The sequence below is a fragment of the Durio zibethinus genome, chromosome 10 (genome assembly GCF_047325235.1).
Source record: "Durio zibethinus cultivar Kanyao isolate XHJ-2024 chromosome 10, ASM4732523v1, whole genome shotgun sequence".
Classification (NCBI taxonomy): Eukaryota; Viridiplantae; Streptophyta; class Magnoliopsida; order Malvales; family Malvaceae; genus Durio; species Durio zibethinus.
In genome coordinates, this window is record NC_143171.1 from 13,026,536 (window position 1) to 13,049,215 (window position 22,680).

At 31.9% G+C, this 22,680-nt stretch overlaps 1 protein-coding gene across 2 annotated transcripts; it reads left to right on the forward strand.

Moving 5' to 3' along the window:
• The first annotated feature begins 7,221 nt into the window (after positions 1 to 7,221).
• Positions 7,222 to 18,742, forward strand: LOC111291926 (uncharacterized). Of its 2 annotated transcripts, XM_089766824.1 has the most exons (12): positions 7,222 to 8,077; positions 9,535 to 9,672; positions 9,871 to 9,952; positions 10,166 to 10,242; positions 10,560 to 10,666; positions 17,004 to 17,121; positions 17,244 to 17,360; positions 17,457 to 17,548; positions 17,819 to 17,885; positions 17,964 to 18,042; positions 18,139 to 18,230; positions 18,408 to 18,742. In XM_089766824.1, the coding sequence occupies exons 1-12, from the start codon at positions 7,826 to 7,828 to the stop codon at positions 18,600 to 18,602; spliced, it is 1,416 nt and encodes a 471-aa protein (XP_089622950.1). In that variant the 5' UTR covers positions 7,222 to 7,825; the 3' UTR covers positions 18,603 to 18,742. The 2 variants fall into 2 exon arrangements, 1 of the variants encoding a protein (XP_089622950.1); XR_016345779.1 differs by lacking the exon at positions 18,408 to 18,742 and having other exon boundaries at positions 7,261 to 8,077; positions 17,824 to 17,885; positions 18,139 to 18,199.
• The last annotated feature ends 3,938 nt before the right edge of the window (positions 18,743 to 22,680 follow it).

The following is a 22,680-nucleotide window of genomic DNA, read 5'->3' on the forward strand; positions in this document are numbered from 1 at the left end:
TTAGTTCTAAAACATTTTTTTAGATCTAATAGTCGATTTTCCTATCTTTGGCATTTGACTACTTTCATAATAGAATGTCTCATCGATCAAGGCATTCGAACTCCATTCCTAAGGCATTCGATTCCTTAACATTTTCTTAAAACATGATGTAAATTCAATCTAGGCAGTTGACTTCCCGAGTAAGTCATTCAACTGGTTACTTCCAAGACATTAGAGTCAACTACCATTAGGTAGTTAACAACCATAGAATAATCTTAACACAGAATTGATTTTATCATGTGGCATTCGAACGCCTATATGAGGGTATCGATTGCCTATGTTGCAAGGATTACCAATTAATTCTTTCATGTTTTAAATTGATTTTCTTTTTGTTATGAAACCTTTTCAAAGATTTATAATAGCTTTGTTTACTCAATTTCTTAATCCATTAAGTGTACTTAACTAATTATCTTTCATAATTTTGAGAAATATTCTAACAATCTCTCACCATTTTTAAAATAAAAGAAGTTTGGTATTTTCAAAAACCTTATGCATAAGTGAACGTATTTTACTAATTTAAAACCTTTTCTTTAGTAATAAAAGTATTATTTATCTAATCAAAATTATATGATTAATTTTAGATTTTGAACCAATAATTTTATATGATTAATCAAGTACTAAACCATACCTAATTTTCAAGACTCATTAAAAGTCATTAATGTTGCTTTACACTAATACTGGTCATGTGTCATATATCATTTCATGAGTGTTATTAGAGCCAAACCCTTTACTCTTAGAAACAACACCACACCCAATCTTATAAGTGAACTACATAAATAATGCTATTATATAAAGCATTTCAACACTTTAATTTACATGTTATGAGTTAATTAAGAGTATTAACTCAATCTGTATCTTAAACTTACAACTCTAAGTACTTATTAATCTTGGGATGTTTATATTTACTTGCAATCATATTCAAATGATGGATTTTACCTCATTAAAACTTAAGACTTAATTTTCAAACTAAGCGTTGAGTTGAGGTATCTTCATTTGTGACTTATTTAATGGGCTTGAGTCCAATCTCTTTGAAAGTTTTAAGCACTATTTCTCTTTTAAGATCTTTTGCCAATAGATCTGTTAAGTTTTCACTTGTCTTAACAAAATCAATAGTGCTTTTATAAGTTGCATGACATAACTATGTCTCAGATGAATGTGCCTTGATTTTTCCTTATATAATTGCCCGTAAGCACTTGATAGTGTGGCTTTACTATCATAATGTATAGAAATTGGTGATGTCAGTTTTGGCCTTAAAGGAATTTCATAGAGCAAGTTTCTCAATGATTTTACTTCTTTACTTATTGATGCCAAAGCAACAATTTTTGAAGTCGTAATAAAATATGTTATCCAAGTTTGTTTCTTAAATCCCCAAGATATTACACCCCTACCAATCATGAATATTCATCCACTTATGGATAACTAATCCTCTGTATTGGTAATCCAACTTGCAACGGTGTATCATTCTAAAACCAAAGGTTCATCTCAATAAGCAATTTCATAGTTTATTGTATTCGTTAAATATTTTAATATTTTAGAAATAACATTTCAATTCAAGTTACTTGGGTCACTTATATATCTACTAAGCTTACCAACAGTAAAAATTATATCCAATTTTGTGCGTATCATAGCATGCATTAAATAACCAGGTACTTTTGCATATTATAGTTATGTAATCAACATCTCTTGTTTGATATTAACCTCAAGATACTATATCCTCACCTATCATGAATATTCATCCACTTATGGATGAATGATCCTCTATATTGGTAATCTAACTTACATCGATGTATCATTTTAAAACCGAAGGTTCACCACTATAAGTAATACCATAGTTTATTGTATTCTTCACATATTTTAATATTCTAAAAATGGCATTTCAATTCAAGTTACTTGGATTGCTTATATATATATTAAGCTTACCAATAATAAAAGCTATATTCATTTTTATGCATATCATAACATATATTAAACAACCAAGTACCTTTATATCATAATTGTGTAATTGGCATCCTTTATTTGATATTATCTTTAAATTGGGATCATTTGGTGTTGCAACCATTACACTATCAAATGATTGACATTTTTTGGATCTTTTCAATATAATGAGATTGAGATTAGATTACGTTGATATTTTTTCTAAGTATCTTCATTTCCAAAATCATATTTGCAACACCCATATTTTTTATAGCAAAGTTGCTAAATAAAAATCTTTTAATATTTTCAAGTTGTTCTAAACCTATACAAAAAATTAACATGTCATTAACATATAAGCAAATGATAACATTTTTATCATTTACAAATTTACAATAAACATATTTATTGTATTCAATAATTATGTATCCATTTACTAGAACATCCTCATCAATTTTTTATATCATTGCTCAAATGTTCATTTAAATCATGAAATTTACCATATCTTTCATTAGTTTGAAAATATTCTACCAAAAGGTATAATAATAAGAAAAAAGCAAAAAGTTATTTCCATCGACCAAAAATTTCTTGCAATATAAGATTCTATGAACTTTTAGGTAGTTTTATTCTCTATTGCTTTCAAAGAAAGATATATGCTGGTATTGCTATTATGTTGTAATAATTTTCTATAAATCTTTATCATATATATAACTTACTATTAAAACTATCCCCCTTCTCTCAATTAACAACCAACTTATGTTTGTTTTAAAAAATAATTTTAAAGGTAATTTTGGAATTAAAAAAATTGATGAAACATAAAGAAGGTTCTAGGCTATCATGAAAATGAAAGAGAAGAAAAGTGAGAGACTAAAATTAGGGAAGTAGAAAAAGAAAGAATTTTTTTTCCATTCTAACTCCTTTTTTCTACAGTTTGAATGCCTATACCTATTAGTATGATTTTTCATATTGCTCCATATTTTTTTTATTTTAAAATTTTTATTTATTTTTTACTTTTTTCCTTTTGCAAGAGATTGAAAGATGGCATGCTTAGCTATACTATTTGAATTTTTGCACCAATCAATACAATTTTTAATATTGTTTCATTTTTTTTATTTTGAGACTTTTTTTATTGAGTAAGAGATTGAGAGATGGCATGGTTATGTGCAAGAAAAGTTGTTTTACTTCAAAACATCTATATTTTTCCTTTATCTTTATTTTTGACTTTGATTTTGTAGATTTTAAATGAAATGTAAATTTTTTTATGCAAGGATTGTTGTAACAAACATGCATGGTAAGGACATATGCTTTAGATTTGTCATTCATGACTTTCAAGGTTTAAAATTTAATTAGTCTTTTTGAAGTAGAGAAGAAGAATCCAATATCAAATCATAGGAGAAAGTGGTTCAATAAAAGATGTAAAGTTGAAGGGTGAGCTTGATGACCTATGAAAAAGCAGCACACTGGTCATATTTCACTCTTAGGCTTACTGGTGTGAGGCTTCTAAGCACGTGGACCAAGTTTTTTCCCATCTTTCCATCGATTTCCCCAATTCTCACTTTCTTAGGGTTCTTCTGCTCTTTCCCTTAAAGATTCAAATTTCTTTTTTAGAGATTAAATTTTTAATTTTTGATTAGTTTTTTATTTTTTAATTAAAAATTATTATTTGAATGTGATTGGGTAACGATCATTTTGCACGTAAAAGCCGAAGAACTACCTAATTTATCTAAAGAATACTTTATTTTTGATATACCTTATTTTGTCTTCTTTACAGTAAACCTTTTGATGGGTATCTTTGGTTTTTTTTAACCCTGTCCTATAAATGGTAGGATTAAATTTGTTTCAAACAACTTTTAAAAGGTAATCATATTTAAGGGTTTTTTTTTTTTTGGTATAAATGTATAATTTTTGAATAAGTAGGCTATTCCTATTCTTTTGAATTTTGTTAAATCAATACAAATAGAGATAAGTTGCCTTAGAGCTTAGGCTGTGGTGTGGATTTACAATGATTGAATATTATTGTTCTTTTTTTTTTATGATTGTTCCAAACAAAAGTAGTTGAGAGTAAAATGTGATTTCTTAAGGCTACCCTGAAATGTGGATTTTTTTATGTAAGGATTGTTGCAACAAATGTGGAAGGTAAGAATATATGTTTTAGATTTGTCATTCATGACTTTGAGAGTTTAAAATTTAATCGACCTTCATCTAAGTTTTTACTTTGTTGTTCTAATTACTGGTGACTAGTTTTCCTTAGGCTAGACCAAGTAAGAAGAATTCTGTAGAGTCGTCTACAAAAACCTCTACTCTAAAAAATAAGGCAAAAATTGTCATTCCCAAAAAGACATATTGATTTTCCTTCCCATCATTGCTCTTCTAGAAGTCTTGATTACTAAAGCCTAATGAGGGATCTTATTGCTCATTTCATTAAGTTATAAAATTCATTCCTTACCTTTTTTTTTATTCTTTCTTCTAACTCATTCTTCTATTGTTAGTTTTTTCCAATTGAAATTTACATCGTTAAAGAGTTTCAAGTCTCTGGTGCAGATGGAAAAAAAGTAGGTGGACATATTTCAACCCTTCACTTTCAAAGCAAGCTGGAAAAACATCTGTTGCCACTGGTCACGTAAAGCAGACCCTAATGTTAGGTGGTTCATCATTCCCTTGCATGTCTTGCAATAGGTCAATTCATTCTTCTTATTAAGTATTTTAAACCAATTATTGTTATTTTTGTTTGCATTGTAATAATATTGTTTATCTTCAAAACTTGTGCAGGCCATTTGGCTCTAAAAGTGCTTTACAATCTCATTCCAAGGCTAAGCATAGTACTGTAGTGTAAAAATTAGTAGGTCTAACATCTTTGTTTGAATTTTGGTATTTTTAGTATGGATAAGTGGACATGACTTGAGTGAATGTAATTGATGTAGTAGTTCCATTTAAAAATTGCTTTATGTTTGAGTTGGTGGTTTTTATGTCAAAAGAGCTTCATACTTTCATTGTTAAGTTAGATAAAAGATTTTATTTTTAAAAAAGATATTTGGATGACCTTATTTAAGTGAATTATGTGTTTTTTTAGTTGATAAATTGTTATTTGTTTGAGAGTAGAAAGATGAGCAGTGTGGAACAAGTTTGTAAAGATACAAAAATGACAGCTAAAATAACGAAGTATTGTAAAGTACGTTGTTCAAAAAAAAGAAAAAGGAAAACATTGTGGAAAATATAAAGTATCATTTGATTTTGCCTTTTTATAACCTATAAAATTGTTGATTTCTTGTCCTCTAATAAATCTAGGTAGTTTGATAATAAGGATGGCTAATACTAAGCTTCAGTTTGAAATGGCAATAAGAGATTAAATAATTCATAACTAAAAGAGGCACAATGGAATCTTTGGAATTTTTTCATGGGTTTGGGACTTGATGAGAAACAAATATTGGACCTTGTTGCCAAATAAGGAATAACAATTGAAGATTGACAATGACATGCTAACTAGGGCTTTCAAATAAAGAGAAATCACCCAAGTTTGGGATCTTAAGGACATGCTTCTCTTGGTTATGGTCTTTTTTTTATCAATTAATGGCATTCAAGATCATCTTGCATCTATTAGAACTTTTAATATGTTTCTTCAAAATCATTTTTCTAGAAGGCTTCGGGATCTATCTTTTACTTTTTTAAAGGAAGAACACCATAGTTCCTATTACTTCTAGCTCATGATAACTCTCTATATGTCAGGTATAGGAGGAGTAGTGATAACTGTGTTGGTAAACATCTAGTTTCATGGTTTGGCACTCCTAATAAGCTTTTTTGAGATTGTCGAATTCATATCTAGAGATGATTATTCCTGCTCCATCATTAGTGAAAGCTATCTATTTGCTCCAACTCTCTTATGTAGATTTTGGACAAGGACAAAAGGTAGGATTCAGTCATTGCTCAATGATATTTTGCATTATGTTTTCCTACCCTTCTTCATTCTTCTTCTCAAGGTTAAGACTATTAAATGAAGTAAATATTTAGAATGATGATTACTGTAGCATAAGTTCTAAAACTTTTATATCAGATTATTCTTTAATGGTTACGCAATTTTCATACTTTGACTCTTAAGTTATTTTGTTACACAGGATATTTATGAGGCAAAATCTATATAGCAAGGGTCATCATGTTGGGATAAGGAGTAACCAAGACAAGTTAAAAGGAGCAATAGTCGGTCCTAGTAGAACAACTAATGGTTTTTTAAGATTTATTCCATCCGAACAAGGCTTGGTATAATCAACAATTTAGTATAATCCTTATCATCTGATAAATTTAGGTAGTCTGTTACTTTTACTGATTTGGATGTATGGCTCATTTTAGACGTAATTTACGCATGTGGTGGTTGCATTATAGTTTTAGTCTTCTTTTAACTTATAGTCTAGCCTAATGAAACCTACAAAAAAAACATAGATACAATTCTTCTTTTATTATACATTTTTTAATATTTAAATTAATACACAACTGTATTTTATTCCTGCATGCAAAGCTACGAGTTTGAAACCTAGTGAATATAAAATGAAAAGGAACAAGAACTTAAAACTTTGATTTATTCAATTTACAATAAATTAAATGGTAAAAAAAATTTAAAGCAAATTAAATTACCAATCATTGTAAATTGAGAAAATAGTGTTTGGAGTTTACATGATATGATTTTTTTTTAAAATTGCTAATATACACTTAAATCTTTTATTTTTATGTTTACTTAATTGAAAAGGTATTATACATATAAACTCTTTGAACGTGTAACTTTTAAGTAAAAAAAGAAAAACCTTTAAAATTACATGTTTCAAGGATGAGTTTCCATTTTCTAATTTAACAACTAAAACAAATATTAACTGGATAATATTTTAAAAATAAAATTTTAAATACATTAAATTAATGTAAGGAGTGCATTTCTATAATCATTTGAAAAAAAATTGTGTTTTACCAAAACTTAAAGATATCTTTAAAAAAATCAAAATTCATGTTCACATATTTTTCCTTTTTATTATATTTATGTTTTGTCATTTATTTATGGCATAATACTAATTAATTCAAAAGTTAATGTTTTAAATGAGGACGACAACTCACAATAACAATATCCTAAATAAATTAAAATTTCAAAGATATTTTTAGTCCAAAGTCGTCAATCTCATTTTTGGACCTTGTGTATTGGACTAAAAAACATTTCGTTTTTATGTATTATTTAGGATTTTAATATATGTTTCCAAATATATATGAAATATTTATCATATACTTTGAAATTGAGGTTAAAAAAAAAAGATTTTATTTGTCCTCAAATCCAAATATTTTGAGTTGGGTGGCAGGCCACTCGTGTTTTGATTGTTTGAGAGTAGGAAAGAGAGATTGAAAGTACATGGAAGGAGCGAAAGGTGCAACCTACAAATTTACTTTGGAAGATATACATGAACAAATACAATAAAATAAAATCAAAGGTTGGCATTACCATTTTTTTATTGGTTGATTCCATTTATATTCTATGACAAATTGTATATCCCACAAAGAAAAAAAATTTCCAGACTCTTTCCTAAATCCATGAGATGCCGGTTTAACTTGGCTCCCATAAATATGCAAAGGAGTAGACAGCATGAAAACTCTGAAAGTAAAACAGAGAAACAAACTTGCAGTTATCTGTTAGCCAAACCGTACGTTTCTTCTTCTTCTTCCCTATTCCTGCTTGTGCTTTTTCGTTTTTATCGTATTTAACAAGCATTCTCTTGAAATAGAAATCCTGGATAAAACCCTGATCAAAATATCTGTCAGGTTCTGCTCAAAACATTCTTTCTTTATTTTGATTGAATTGAGCGAATCCTAATTTGATTGAGGGAAAAAAGAAGATTGTAGAGATTGGCAAATGGCGATAGAATACGAGCCCATCAAGGGATGTGCGGATGAAAAGCATTTGGGGATGAATGTTGGCAATGCTGACAAAATCGAAGATCATGATGATGATGATGATGAAAATAAGGAATTGAGCCAATTGGAAGTTCAGATCTCTGAGGCAGTCGTTGCCAACTCAAGACATCTTCCTCTCCACCATCAACAGCCGCAACGAGCACAGCAGCGTCTTGTTTCCTTGGACGTTTTCCGGGGTCTCACCGTTGTGGTAAAATCTCATTTTTGCCTCCGTTAGATATCGTTTCGGTTATTCCTTATGGCATTTGCACCCTGAAATTACTCTTTTCGTTCACTCAACAAATTAAATTCTGATCCAAATACATAAATGCATTTATTTCCTTTGAGATTTCATCGACCAATACTTGAACCACCTCCCGCATATGGATGGAAATCTTAACGGATTTGAGATTTCCTTCCAACTTTTTGCGTTGACCAAAACCAAATTATAAACAAAAATTGAAATCCAAAATAAAAATATATTGCTTTATATTTGTACGGCTCAGGAATTCTTTAATTTAAGGAAAATAGTATAAGTCTTGCACTTTTATCTAAAATTTTGTACTTTTTTTTATAAAAGATATGATATGTAATTATTGGTTTGATTGTAATATCTAATTTATGAATTAATTGACTTATAATGAATTGCTAAACTCATATTTGAATTTATCCAATAATCATATGTTATGTCAAAGGATTGGATTACGTGTACTTGCCATTTAATCCTTTTGTTGAGAAATGGATAGGTTGCATTCACACTCAAATCCCTCTCATGATTATGATTGCAAATTAGCAGTTGGGTTTGGTAGTTGCTTTGTTAGCTTTCCATCTTTTAGTCACGTCTGAATGAAGGATCCGATCTGATTCCTTCCACTTGTTTCAAGTCGGTGTAAGATAATTTTCATGGGAAAAATGATACTACAAGTAATCATCAAGTGATACCAAGCTGTAGGTGATACCAAATAGTCTAATAATGTTTATTTTTTTTAATAATCATTAAAATTGAAAGTACAACAACAAAATTTAATAAAATTAAAAGTTTAGTAATAAAATTCAATGAAATTGAAGTATGGTGACAAAATTCAAGATTAACTCATAGTATAATGAAAAAATTAATTTTTATCCCAATAATTAATTTTCCTTGAAAATTACTCTGTTGAGTATGTTAATTTATTGCCCAAAAGTGGCATAGAGGAAAACTATTAAACAGGGAAGATATATAATCATATGCATTAGAACTTGAATATAAAAATCGAACCTTCCTATCAGCTTACTTTTAAGTTTTTGATGGGAACTTTAACACAGTATGATCAAACTATATGTCTCACATTTCAAACTTTAACAATGTGCTACAGAAAAAGATTGAATTAAGATGGTCCATTTTGGCAACGGACTGTAGGAGCTAATTCTAATATATTAGACATCTTACTCTTCAAAAGCAAATTGATATTTAGACTCAAGGCCATTTAAGAAAATTGCAATGCATATTCTATTTTCTAAATATAATTTATGCTAAAATTTGAAAACTTGTGATATAAGCATTTCAGTATTTGCATGAAGTTTCATTTTATTTTATTTTTTCATTTCAGCATTACGTTTTTTCAACAGTAGGGATATTGCTCCGATCATTTTAAGCATATATTTTTTATTCTTTCATTTTTGATGCAGCTAATGATACTTGTAGATGATGTTGGTGGACTTCTTCCTGCTATCAATCATTCACCATGGAATGGTTTAACTCTTGCAGATTATGTCATGCCATTTTTCCTCTTCATTGTTGGTGTTTCACTAGGACTGACATACAAGGTACCAGTTTCATCCAGAATGTATGCTTTTCGATTCAAAGCACTCAACTACTTGTAACATGAGGTTAATGGATCCTGCTATTTTCCATGCTCTGTTAGGAAGCAGAAAAGCTTTTGAAATGTGCTTTCTGTACCTCAGGTGCCATCACTACTGCCAATTTTTTAGCACTATTGAGTAACAATTTGATTCTTTGCACAGAGAGTTTCCTGCAGAGTTATGGCAACTAGAAAAGCAATATTACGGGCATTAAGGCTTCTGATGCTAGGCCTTTTCCTACAAGGTGGCTCTTTTTGCGTTTAACCCTTACCACATATCATGGCTGATAGATAATATGCCTTCCTGTTACCACACAGAGAAGTGACCTCTAACAAGAAATGGTTCTTCTGGGTGTTTGAGTAATCTATGTGCTGCGATAAATGCATCTCATGGGTATTTATTGTGCTAACTTTGATAAGGTTTTGTCTCATAGCCTATAATTTCTGATCACTGACAGGAGGCTTCTTCCATGGGCTCAACAATTTAACTTATGGGGTGGATATTCAACAAATGAGATTGATGGGCATACTGCAGGTATGCTTTCTCACAGGTTTACGCCAATTATTTATTATGACAAGTAGAGTAATGAAAGGAGGTGTTCTAAGCTGGTTTATTGTTTTCTCCCTAAAATAGAGTAGGTTAAACAAGAGAACTGTGTGCTAAGTTGGCTTTTTAGGTATTCTATGACAGCATGTCCATTCTTTCTTGAACTTCTTAGGCAAGTTTAAGGTACAATTTCTTTAGGAACGAAATGGGTTGAGACTTAGTTTTGGAGTTTTAGGTAATGTTAATTATTTATAGTAGGATAATATATTATTCTTGTTTTGATTTTTGCCGGCCCTCCGTCCCAGAGAATTGCAATAGCATATTTAGTAGCAGCAATGTGTGAGATTTGGCTGAAGGGTGGTGATCATTTAACATCAGAATTAACACTGCTGAAAAAGTTTAAATTTCAATGGTAAGCAATTTTCTAGACACATGGTGACTCATAATTTATTCTGATATTAATATACCATTGACACTTGATTGTAGCTTTATTATGCAGTCTTTTATAGTCACAGTTTTTTTTAGTAACTCTTTTACAAGCACTGTTAAGTTTAATCCTTTTTATCTGTCATAAGATATGCATTTATGTGGAAAGGTTAACGTCAAGTCTTTTTTTTTTTTTTTTGGGATAAATATTATGTTCATTATCCAAGAGAGCAGTAAACTGCTACAAAACAAATGTACGGCTGTTCCAGTATTTACATTTCAAACATATCTCTACTTAACTCCCAACTCTCACTCAATTCCTGATTTACATGATCAAACGCAACACTCTTCAGCCCCATTACTCTTAACCTGACTATCTCTTTGATTTGCTTTAAAATCATCTCTCCTGCTAATGCTTCTGACTTGTATATTCTTCTATTTCTCTCTGCCCATATCCTGTCAATGTATGCTTCCCAAGCCAACTGAAGCATAATGGAACCAATGCCTTCCCTTTAAGCTTGGCCACAGCCCACTGAAACTCATTTTCCCATCCAGCTACTTCTCGTCTTAGGTTACTTAGCGACAGTACCTGCTTCCATACCTTTTTTGAGTAGCTGCAACTGAAGAAAATGTGGTCGCTGCATTCTTTCTCTTGCTTACATAATACAAAAATCTCATCTACAGAAATCCCCCATGTAATTAATCTGTCCTTAGTGGGGAGTCTATTGAGAATGGCCATCCAAGTTATTATAGCAAACTTGGGAATATGTAGCTTACACCAAGCATGTCTGTGCCATTTTACTTTTGGCTGCCTTTGTCTTATTTCGTCCCACACCTTAGCAACTGAATAACCTGACCCCTTGGTTTGCCATATCACTCCATTCTCCATCTGCAACAAGAATCTAGTGGCAATATTTCTCATTTGCAGTAGCTTCCTCATACACCAGCTTTAACCCTGTGCTATCTGTAACTCCCATATGCTCTTCCCTTTAAGAACATAGCACTGCACCCATGCTATCCATAATGAGCGAGGTTGTGTGAAAATAGACCATAGCAATCTAAGCATGCAAGCTTTGTTCCAGCTTTCTACATCTTTTAGTCCTAAGCCCTCCTCAGACTTGGGCTTACACACTGTCTGCTACTTTACTCTTGCTCCCTTAACTATACCTTCCTTACCTTTCCAGAAAAAAAAACACAGCATAGCTGATTAATCTTTTTAATGACCCTTTTAGGCAATAGAAAATGTCTGCACCAATAATTGTATAGGCTAAATATTACAGACTGAATGAACTGCATTCTACTAGCATAAGATAGATGCCTTGCTGCCCAGTTGTGTATTTTGGCTGTGATTTTTTCAATTAATGAGGTGCAATCTGTCATGGTGAGCTTGCATATGACCAGTGGCACTCCTAAATATCTGACAGGGAGAGAACCCAACTTAAAACCTGTTGCTTGTAAAATTTCTTCTAGCTCTTCTCTTTGAATCCCCGAGCAAAATATCTCACTTTTTACACAATTTAATTGAAGTCCAGAAAATGTGTAAAACAGCTGTAAATCATTTTGGATGCTAAGAACATAATTCAATTCCCCTTTTGTGAATATTAGTAAATCATATGCGAAGCACAAATGTGTCAATTGTATCTTCTTGCACTTTGGATGATAGGAGAATATACCATATGAGCCTGCAATGTCTAGTAACCTTGATAGCACGTTCATTACTATCACGAACAAGTATGGTGACATAGGATCCCCTTGTCTTACTCCCTTGCACCTTTAAAGTATCCCACCAAACCTCCATTAATAGACAGAGAAAACATGGGTGAAGTGAGACAGCTTTTGATCTAGCCTACAAATATTCTCGGAAAGCCCATTGCCTTAAGGATAGCAAGCAAAAACTCCCAGTGTACAGAATCAAAAGCTTTCTTTAAATCCACCTTTATGGCACATCTTTGGGAAAGCGTGGTTCTATTGTACCTTTTCACTAATTCCTGAGCTAGTAGCACATATTCGGTAATGTTTCTTCCTTTTATAAAAGAACTTTGGCTTCTGCTAATAAGATTTGGCAAGTACCTTTGCATTCTGCTTGCTAGTATTCGAGTTATACCTTTGTAGATAACAGAACAGCATGAAATTGGCCTGTAATTCAAAATGCTAGTTGGGCTTTGACATTTAGGTACTAATGCTATTATAGTAGAGTTAAAGGCAGGTAACAAGTCTTGAGTGTTGAAGCAATACATTATTGCTGCTGTTACATCTCTTCCTACTATACTCCAAGCTGATTTAAAGAATTTTGCGTTATAACGATCTGGCCCTGGTGCCTTATCATTGTGTTGGGAGAATACGCCTTCCTTTATCTCTTCTACAGTTACATCTTGGGATAAGACTGTTTGTTGTTCTTTAGTCAAGTAACCTTGAAGAATATATGCAATTAACCCCTTTGAGCAGCCTTCAACTTTAGTATGCTCTGTTCCCGACAGTTTTTTGAAAAACCCCACAGCCTCTGTTGAAATCTGAGAGAACGTATCCAGCCTTCTACCCTCACTGTCATATAACACCCTAATAGTGCTTCTTTTTTGCTTGACTGCCACTGTTTTATGAAAGAACCTTGTGTTTTGGTCCCCTTCTTGTATCCATTGGATCTTGGATTTTTGTTTCCACAGGCTCTCCTCATATTTCAGCAATTCTTGAAGCTCTAGTAAAAGCCTCTTCTCCTTTTCAACCTCAACACTTGATGGTTGCATTAGTGCTGCAATTTGCGCCTCTGCCAGTTCCTCTCTTTTCCTTTTAACTTTCTCTATCAAGTCACCAAACTGTATGAAATTGAACCTCTTTAGCTCTGCCTTTAATCTTTTTAACTTCTTGTGCAATATAGTTATAGGTTTCCCAGTGGTTTGCACTTTCCATGACTCTTCTACTATCTTCAAAAAATTTGGATGCCTTATCCAAAAATTGAAGAACTTGAATGGCTTTGGTGGGGATTGCCTTGGGACGTTCAACTCAATCAAAGCTGGGCAAGGGTTTGAAACTTCAGGTGGAAGGAATTCAACTGTCGAGTTTGGCCATTGTAAAAGCCATGCATCATTAATTAGAACTCTGTCCAACTTCCTAGATAGTGTATGGTTACTCCATGTGAATAACGGCCCCGTGTACGAGTGATCCAATACAGCTAGCTTCTAAATACACTTCTGCAATTCTTTAGTATTTGAGCTTGCTATTTGGGAACCACTATCGTCAGAACTTTCCATGGGATGGGCTATCACATTGAAATCTCCTGCTAATATCCATGGGTTGCTATCAACTACACTTTGGAGTGAGATCAAATCTGTCCATAATCTTCTTTGTTCTCCCTCACTGTTGTATTCATAAATGGCAGTAAGATATATGACTTGTGTCCCATACATGATTTTACAAGTGATAGTTTGATCACTGTCTGTGACTAACTCCACATGCAATTCAGACTTCCATGGCAGCCATATTCGACCATTATAAGCTGTAGAGTAATTATTGCAGAGAGACCAACCAGGAAAATCAGTGTTCAAGACTTGCAGCATATTCAAGACTTGACTGCCACCGTTTTATGAAAGAACCTTGTGTTTTGTTCCCCTTCTTGTATCCATTGGATCCTGGATTTTTGTTTCCACAGGCTCTCCTCATATTTCAGCAATTCTTGAAGCTCTAGTAAAAACCTCTTCTCCTTTTCGACATCCATACTTGATGGTTGCATTAGTGCTGCAATCTGCAACTCTGCCAGTTCCTCTCTTTTCCTTTTAACTTTCTCTGTCAAGTCACCAAACTGTATGAAATTGAACCTCCTTAGCTTTGCCTTTAATCTTTTTAACTTCTTATGCAATATAGTCATAGGTTTCCCGGTGGTTTGCACTTTCCATGACTCTTCTACTATCTTCAAAAAATCTGGATGCCTTATCCAAAAATTGAAGAACTTGAATGGCTTTGGTGGGGACTGCCTTGGGATGTTCAACTTAATCAAAGCTGGGCAATGGTCTAAAGCTTCAGGTGGAAGGAATTCAACTGTCGAGTTTGGCCATTGTAAAAGCCATGCATCATTAATTAGAACTCTGTCCAGCTTCCTAGATAGTGTATAGTTACTCCATGTGAATAACGGCCCCGTGTACGAGTGATCCAATACAGCTAGCTTCTAATACACTCCTGCAATTCTTTAGTACTTGAGCTTGCTATCTGGGAACCATTATAGTCAGAACTTTCCATGGGATGGGTTATCACATTGAAATCTCTTGCTAATATACATGGGCTGCTATCAACTACACTTTGGAGTGAGATCAAATCTGTCCATAATCTTCTTCGTTCTCCCTCACTGTTGTATCCATAAGTGGCAGTAAGATATATGACTTGTGTCCCATACACGATTTTATGAGTGATAGTTTGATCACTGTCTGTGACTAACTCCACATGCAATTCAGACTTCCATAGCAGCCATATTCGACCATTATAAGTTGAAAAGTAATTATTGCAGAGAGACCAATCAGGAAAATGAGTGTTCAAGACTTGCAGCATATTCTGCTGCTTTATCCTAGTTTCTAACAAACAGGCTACATCAACTTGAGCTCGCCTAATCCTACCTACAACCTCCTTTTGCTTCAGAGGAGCATTAAGCCCTCTGACATTCCAACTAAGGATGTTCATGAGGAAAGAGAAAAAGAGGATATACCCTTAAGGTAGATAAATCTACCTTTACTTTGTTTTTCCCCTTATCAATAGATCCTCATTTCTTATTCTTCAACTGCTTCATTAAGTCTGCAACTCCAGCTGATGCTAACCTCACTTTCCTTGGTGAGTTGATAACTGGCTCAACCTCTTTTGTCTCTTGAGATTCTGCCTTCGCAAGGTCCACTTGAGCATCATCATTCATTTTATCATTCTAAACAATTGTTTCCAATAGAGCAAATCTATTTGCTGAAGCAAAATGCACAACTTGTTTTGCCTCAATTCTGGCATTTTCCAATGCAACCACCTCTTTTTCTTCTTTTCTCAGTTCCTTCTTTGGCTCATTATTTTGTTTCTTTGGCTGCCACACCTTTGTTTCATTGGCTTATTTATACAAACTTTATCTGAATGCCCAAATATTTTGCAGCACTGACACGGTGGAGGCATCCATGGTACCTCTACCAATACTGAAACAAGTGTTCCATTTCCTAGCATCACATCTATAAATCAAGTGACTTTAACATTTACATCCATCTCGGCACAAATCTTTGCATAAGCTAGCTTCTCACAATTTGCTGTAATTTTATTCATGTACAGTGGTACACCAATGGCACTCGCTTTATAGCTTAGCCCTTTCTGTGTGTGTAACTCCAATGGCACATTATTCAGATGTATCCAAACAAGTAACCTGTTCATCTGAAACTCCAAACTTTTCATCCCTAGTTCCCATTTTTGAACTATGATAGGCTTGTTCTGAATATGCCAAGGCCCTAATTCTAGTACTCTATCACGTTCAGCTTAGAAGAGAATTGCAATAAGAACAAGTTATTCCTTGCTAGTTTGATCATAACCATTCCCTCCTTTCCCCACAAGATACTAACTAGTCACTGAAATTGGCTAAAGTTAGGTGCCTTACCAATAAATTGAGCCACTAATGAGTTTCGCCATTGATGCACTCCTTCTTCAAAAACATCATCCGATGGCTTCACCAAGATCTTTCCATTTTCCTTTTATGGGGGAAAAAAATGCAGCAATTGATCTTTTGACACCGAGAAAAGATTTCTCCAATCTGCAACTATCTTTTGCTCAAAAAGCTCCATCTGTGAGGCCTGCATAGCTAGTATTCGATGATCCTTCCATGTCTACCTCCCAGATCAACAAGATGATAAAAGTGAGAAAATGAGCGGTTTGCCAAGAAAATTGGCGGCTAAGAAATAAAATTGACAGTTTAAAATGAAAAAGATGACAGTTGGGTGAAAAATTCTTCAACGCAAGAGAGACCCACTCACGTGAGTTGAGCGAATTTTCCCCATCTTCTCCATTCACATCAAGTCTTTGATTAGTTTAAAATGTTCCATATTTTATCCCTCTCATGAGAGGTTCATTTTCTTTTACCAAGATTCTTTAGGTATGAACCCGGAGCTTAGCTTAGTTGGTTCATGCAGCTACTCTTAAGTTTTGTCATCTAGTAACAGGTTTGGAGTTTGAATCTCAACATCTGCAACTTCTTCCCTTAACCACATGATGCATTCTCTTTTGTATCAAAAAAAATTTTTCTTTAGATGTGCATTCTCACAGTTCTTGCTTAGTTAAAAGTGTTTACCGGTGTTCTATCTCTCTTTCTTTCTTTTGTCTCTCAGGGTTGCAGCTTTGGTGCTTACTATTATATATATTTCCTTGTTATATGGTTTGTATGTTCCCGATTGGGAATATCAGATTCCAGATGCAACTTCTTCCTCAGCACAAAAGATTTTTTCAGTTAGTTCCTCTTTTCTGCTGAAAATTTTTCTTTCTAGATTAACAATTATGTAGATTATAGCAGAGTTTGAGGAAGGAAACAGGTGACTAAGCAGTCTTCTTTTTTCCATTTCCATTCAAAGGTGAAATGTGGAGTACGAGGTGACACTGGACCAGCTTGTAATGTGGTTGGAATGATTGATCGTAAAATACTGGGTATTCAACATTTGTACAGGAAACCAGTCTTTGAGAGAACAAAGGTATCTCTCCTTTCCAAAAGTAGTTGCTTACTGCATCATGCGCCATCCTTAACCCAAAATTTTCCATTGATCTGTACTATTTCTCCATTTCAATAGCAATGCAGCATCAACTCACCAGATTATGGCCCATTACCTTCTGATGCACCTACATGGTGTCAAGCCCCATTTGATCCCGAAGGACTTCTGAGGTTAGTTTACAATTTCTTCCTCACCCTCTGGTGTATTATCATTTTTTTTTTTTTCCACTTATCAATGCACTGGGAACACTTAGATGGATATTATATCCATTTGTACAGGTAGAATTGTATCTGATAGAGTAACAATGAATTATATGCACTATTGTATGACCACATTAAATGACAAAACATGAAGAAGTCGACAAGATATGGACTATTCTTGCTTTGCTGCTGTGCTTTAGTTGCATGTTTACGGATTGACCTTGTATTTTCTGGTTGTAGTTCAGTGATGGCGATGGTTACCTGCTTGGTTGGTTTGCACTATGGGCATATAATTGTCCACTTTATGGTGACAAATTTTCTTTTTCTTTGACTGCTTTTCTTTTTCTCACTGGAATTTATCAATGAACCAGTGTTATGAATGTAGGATCATAGGGATCGGATTCGTCTTTGGTTGATACCATCTTCAGCTTTTCTAGTCTCGGGGCTTGCCTTGGACATTTTTGGTAAATGTGTTATTTATACTCTTCTAGTAGTGGCTGCAGTACTAGTGCAATGGTAATAGTTTTTCATCATCCAAGTCATTTGCTTTCTTGTTATAGGTATGCATGTTAACAAGGCTCTTTACACATTCAGTTACATGTGTGTTACTGCTGGCGCTGCTGGCTTTCTCTTTGCTGGAATCTATCTACTGGTAGATCAATGAATCTTTTTGATATCTATTTTAAGTTTTCTGATTTACTTATGGTATCTCTTCCATAGCCATTTAGATTCAATTACAAAAGTTTGTTTTTCATCTAACTGCTATGGAGGAAAAACACAAATTTTGTCTCATTTCCTCAACTTCTAAAGTGAAGAAACTTTCAAACAGGTTGACATCTGTGGATATCGACGCACAACATTGGTGTTGGAGTGGATGGGGAAGCATGCATTGATAATTTACATCCTTGCAGCCTGCAATATCATGCCAATTATTATACAGGGGTTCTATTGGAAGCAGCCCCAAAATAACATTGTGGGTTTTTTGACCTTCCTCTTGAGATTTTCTGGTCGTCTAATTTCATGAGTTTATCATTTTGACTACTCTACTAGATATTGCAGCCTTATAGATCCTTGTTTGAACTTGTCCCTACCAGCTTAGCTTTTTTTGGAATTGGAACATGATTTGTTGCAATTCGTGGAAATATAGGCTACTTCTTTTCCCAACTGAAGGCTCTCTCTCTGTCTCTGTCTCTCTCTTTCTCTCTCTCTCTCTCTCTCTATATATATATATATATATATATATATATAGAGAGAGAGAGAGAGAGAGAGATTATGCAGGAGCAAAAGGATACAAAATATGTTTGTATATCAAAAGCAGAGCAGTTGCTGAGCTTTCTACTTTCATATATTTTTGGAAAACTGGATATTATTATTATTATTATTATTCATGTTATCTCAACTATATATATCTCAGTTTAGCCAAAAAAGAAAATATATATTTATTAAAATCAATTATTAGAAAAATATGTAAAATTTTTTTTAGTTTTACATTGTGTAAGTAGATCCCTCAGGATCAACTTATGTAAAACTTTTTAAGTTTTATATTTTTTTAAAATTTTTAATTTTAATAGATCCAAAAGATGAAAAATAAATAAAAATTTAAAATATGATTTAATTTCATTCATTTAATTTTATTCGTTGGATTTATTGAAATTAATAGTTAAAAAATATATAAAACTAAAAAAAATTTTAGTTTATATAAATAGTTCCCTCCTCATATACATACATATATATATATATATATATGTACATATGAAGGCAGAATGCTTATTTCTTTCTACGAGGTACGTTAATCTGCATAACGAGATTATCATTTTGGCATGTCCTGGTCTTTATTCAGGAACCAAGTCAACTGGGTGGACATGGGGCTCCGTTCTTGTGCATTTCTTGTTTTTGTTTTTAATAAAAAAGAAAAAGAATAAATAATTTAAAACCAAAGATAAATAGCTAAAGGCAAAATAAAGAACGTCTACCAGTGGGGGTATCATTTATGACCAATTTTTTTTGTCAATATTATAACCATATGTAACACTGACCTCCTTTAACTCTTTCTTTTAGTATATATTAGAATTAGACTCGTGTTTTATTGGAAAATTATTTTTTATTTTTAAATTATGTTTTAAATATGAGGAAATTAAAATTTTGATGCTAAGTTTTAATGGCTGATGATATATAGATAAATATAAGTATACTTTTTAAAAAATAAATACTAAAATTATTTTAAAAAATATAAACATAAATTAAAGGCAAATATAAATACATATTCTTTTCGACTTTACTGGAGTAGCTCTCGTTTTATCACCGTGATTATTCCCTCATTGTTTTTGGAGAGAGTTGTGAGAGAATGGGAGTGTTTAAAAATGGAGATGAGAAAGAATGAAGTTAAAAAAAGGAGAGTAGCATGTAAAGAAAAATGATAAAGAAAAAAGTATGTGAAAAAGAAAAAAAAAATGAAATAAAGAATAAAAGACATTTGGTAAGATATCAAGATTAAGACGTAACACTTAAATTTAACTTTTACCCGATCTTGATTTAAAAAAAAAAAATTCAATTATCCTTAATTTAAAAAAAACACATAAATTGAATAATTATGTATTGATATCTATCGAATACAAATTATTTTGTCATTTTTATCTTAATTGATTTTTTTATTACAAATTTATTTAATAAAAAATAAAAGTAAATAAATAAATAAAGGAAACAAAAAAAATTAAAAGCTTAAAAATAAGAAATGAAAAAAAAAAAGAAGAGAGGTGACGTGTAAACACCCAAGATAGGGAAGTATATCTTAACCCTATCTTTGATTTGACTCAATTTTCAAAAAAACAAATCTTGACTTGATCATTGAATTTTTTTAAAAAGCACTTATATTGGATTGATACGAATCGAAATCAATCAGATACAATGATTGTTTTATTATTTATACCTCATTTGATATATATATTTTTTACAAAATTTATCTAATAAAAATAAATTTAAAAAACAAATAAAAAAGTAAAAAGTAAAAAATAGATTTAATAAAAAATAAAATAAAGACAAAATGTAGATTTTTGAAGAAAATGAGAAGTGTCACGTGGACACCTTTTTTTTCCCATTCTTTACAAAATTAAATATATAGATATAAAATTTAAAAATAAAAAAAAAGATATTTTTATTTATACTCACATCAGGATGAAATATCCTAAACTTATCTCTAATTTGACCTCAGTTTTCAAAACTAGAAAAGAACCTAAATCCAATATTAATTTTTTTAAAAAATACACCAATTAGATTGAGACAAAATCAAAGCTTATATCTCTATTAACTTTTTTTATATATAAAATTTATTTAATAAAAAGTAAAATAAAAAAATTTAAATGAAAAAATAAAAAAATATGTAGCTTTCGAAAGAAAAGCAATGTGCCATGTGGACACTCTTACGTTCAATTTCTACAACTTTAAGTATATAGATATAATGGCTAAAAAAGTGTAAATTAAAATGTTTTATACTAATGTATGTAGATTCCTTTTCGTATAAATATATATATATATATATATAAAAGAGGATTCATTTATATTAACATAACTTTTATATTTTTTTAAAAAAATAAAATTAAAAAAACAAATAAAAAAGTTAAAAGTAAAAGAAATTAGATTTAATAAAAAATAAAATAAAAAACAAAATGTAGATTTTTGGAGAAAGGTAGAGGTGCCACGTGGACACCCTCTCATTTTCTCATTTATTGGATTATGGGATCTAACGATCTTTTTTAGGGACTTAGTATGTCGATTCATCTGGGTGAAGTATCCCATGGTCGATCAAATTTTGATGTATGACAACCCAACTTACAGAGGCCCAATGGGTGAGGTATCTTAAGAAGGCTTTACGAAGTCCTTTATGTCCAATGGGTGAGATTTCCAAGAAGGCTTTGCGAAGCCCTTTATGTCCACCTGTCACTTAGTACGAGGCTTTGCATTATCAAAAAGAATAAAGAAATAGAGTTATGCTTTCACTATAAGCTATAGCTTTTGGTGTAGTGGTAGGTGTTTTTTCTTGAAAATTGGTTTTTAGCATTGAATTAATCCTTATTTTGAAATGACAAAACATTAAGCTAAATAAGCTTAATCAAAATTTTGAAAAAGATTTACTTAGTACATGTTCTTAAGTTTTATATTTTGGTACTAAATAAATAATATAATTTTCAAAGTTTAAACAAACCTTTCTTTATGTTTTCTTATTTCTCAAATCAAAAGTATCTTTAAACATTTTTTTTATTTGAGCTTAAATTAAAGTTTAATTGTTGTCTTTAAAGTGAATTTATTCATTTTGGACTCAATATAGTTTTGATAATATTGGTTTTGAGAAATAGATTAACTTAAGAAAGTTACTTTACAAGAACAAAGTTTTTTAACATTGAACTTGTTTTATTTTTCTATTCATTCACAAAGCTTTAATATTTGAATTTTATATGGTTGGAAAGCTCTTTGAGTCTACTTTCTAATGGATAAAACAAAATCAAAATCTAATTTTTTTAAGAAAAGATTTTAAATTTTTACTAGACATTTTTTAGTTGTCTAAAAATTATAGAAGTGATAATTTTGAAAATTCACTATAATTCGTATACAATGAATTATGTGATAAATTTTATATAGATAGAAAGCCCTTTAAGTCTAGTTTCTAAATCTTCAAATTGTTTATGATTTGAAATTCTATAACTCAAGATATGATCAAATTAGTGAGTAGAGTGTAAAATATGAGACAACCATCCAGCTTTGATAAAATCAATCCCCTCAGGAAAGGGATCGATTGATTTTATTTTTTTTATCCAGAATACATCTTTTTACTCCAAGTTAAAGAAGGGATCAATCCCCATATGTAGGAGATCAATCACCCATTTGACAGGATTGATCCCCTACATGAAGAGATAGATTGGGTTGTGTTTTTCAAGTGCAAAATGGCTTATCAAAATGAGAACCAATCAATCCCCTCAGGGAAGGGATCAATTGAGTCGTGCATTTGCAAGGTGTGAAATGGCTTCCAAAACTTGAACCAATTGATCCCCTTAAGGAAGGGATTGATCAGGTCTTCTCAGAATTACTCAAACGGCTAGTTTTCATGCTTC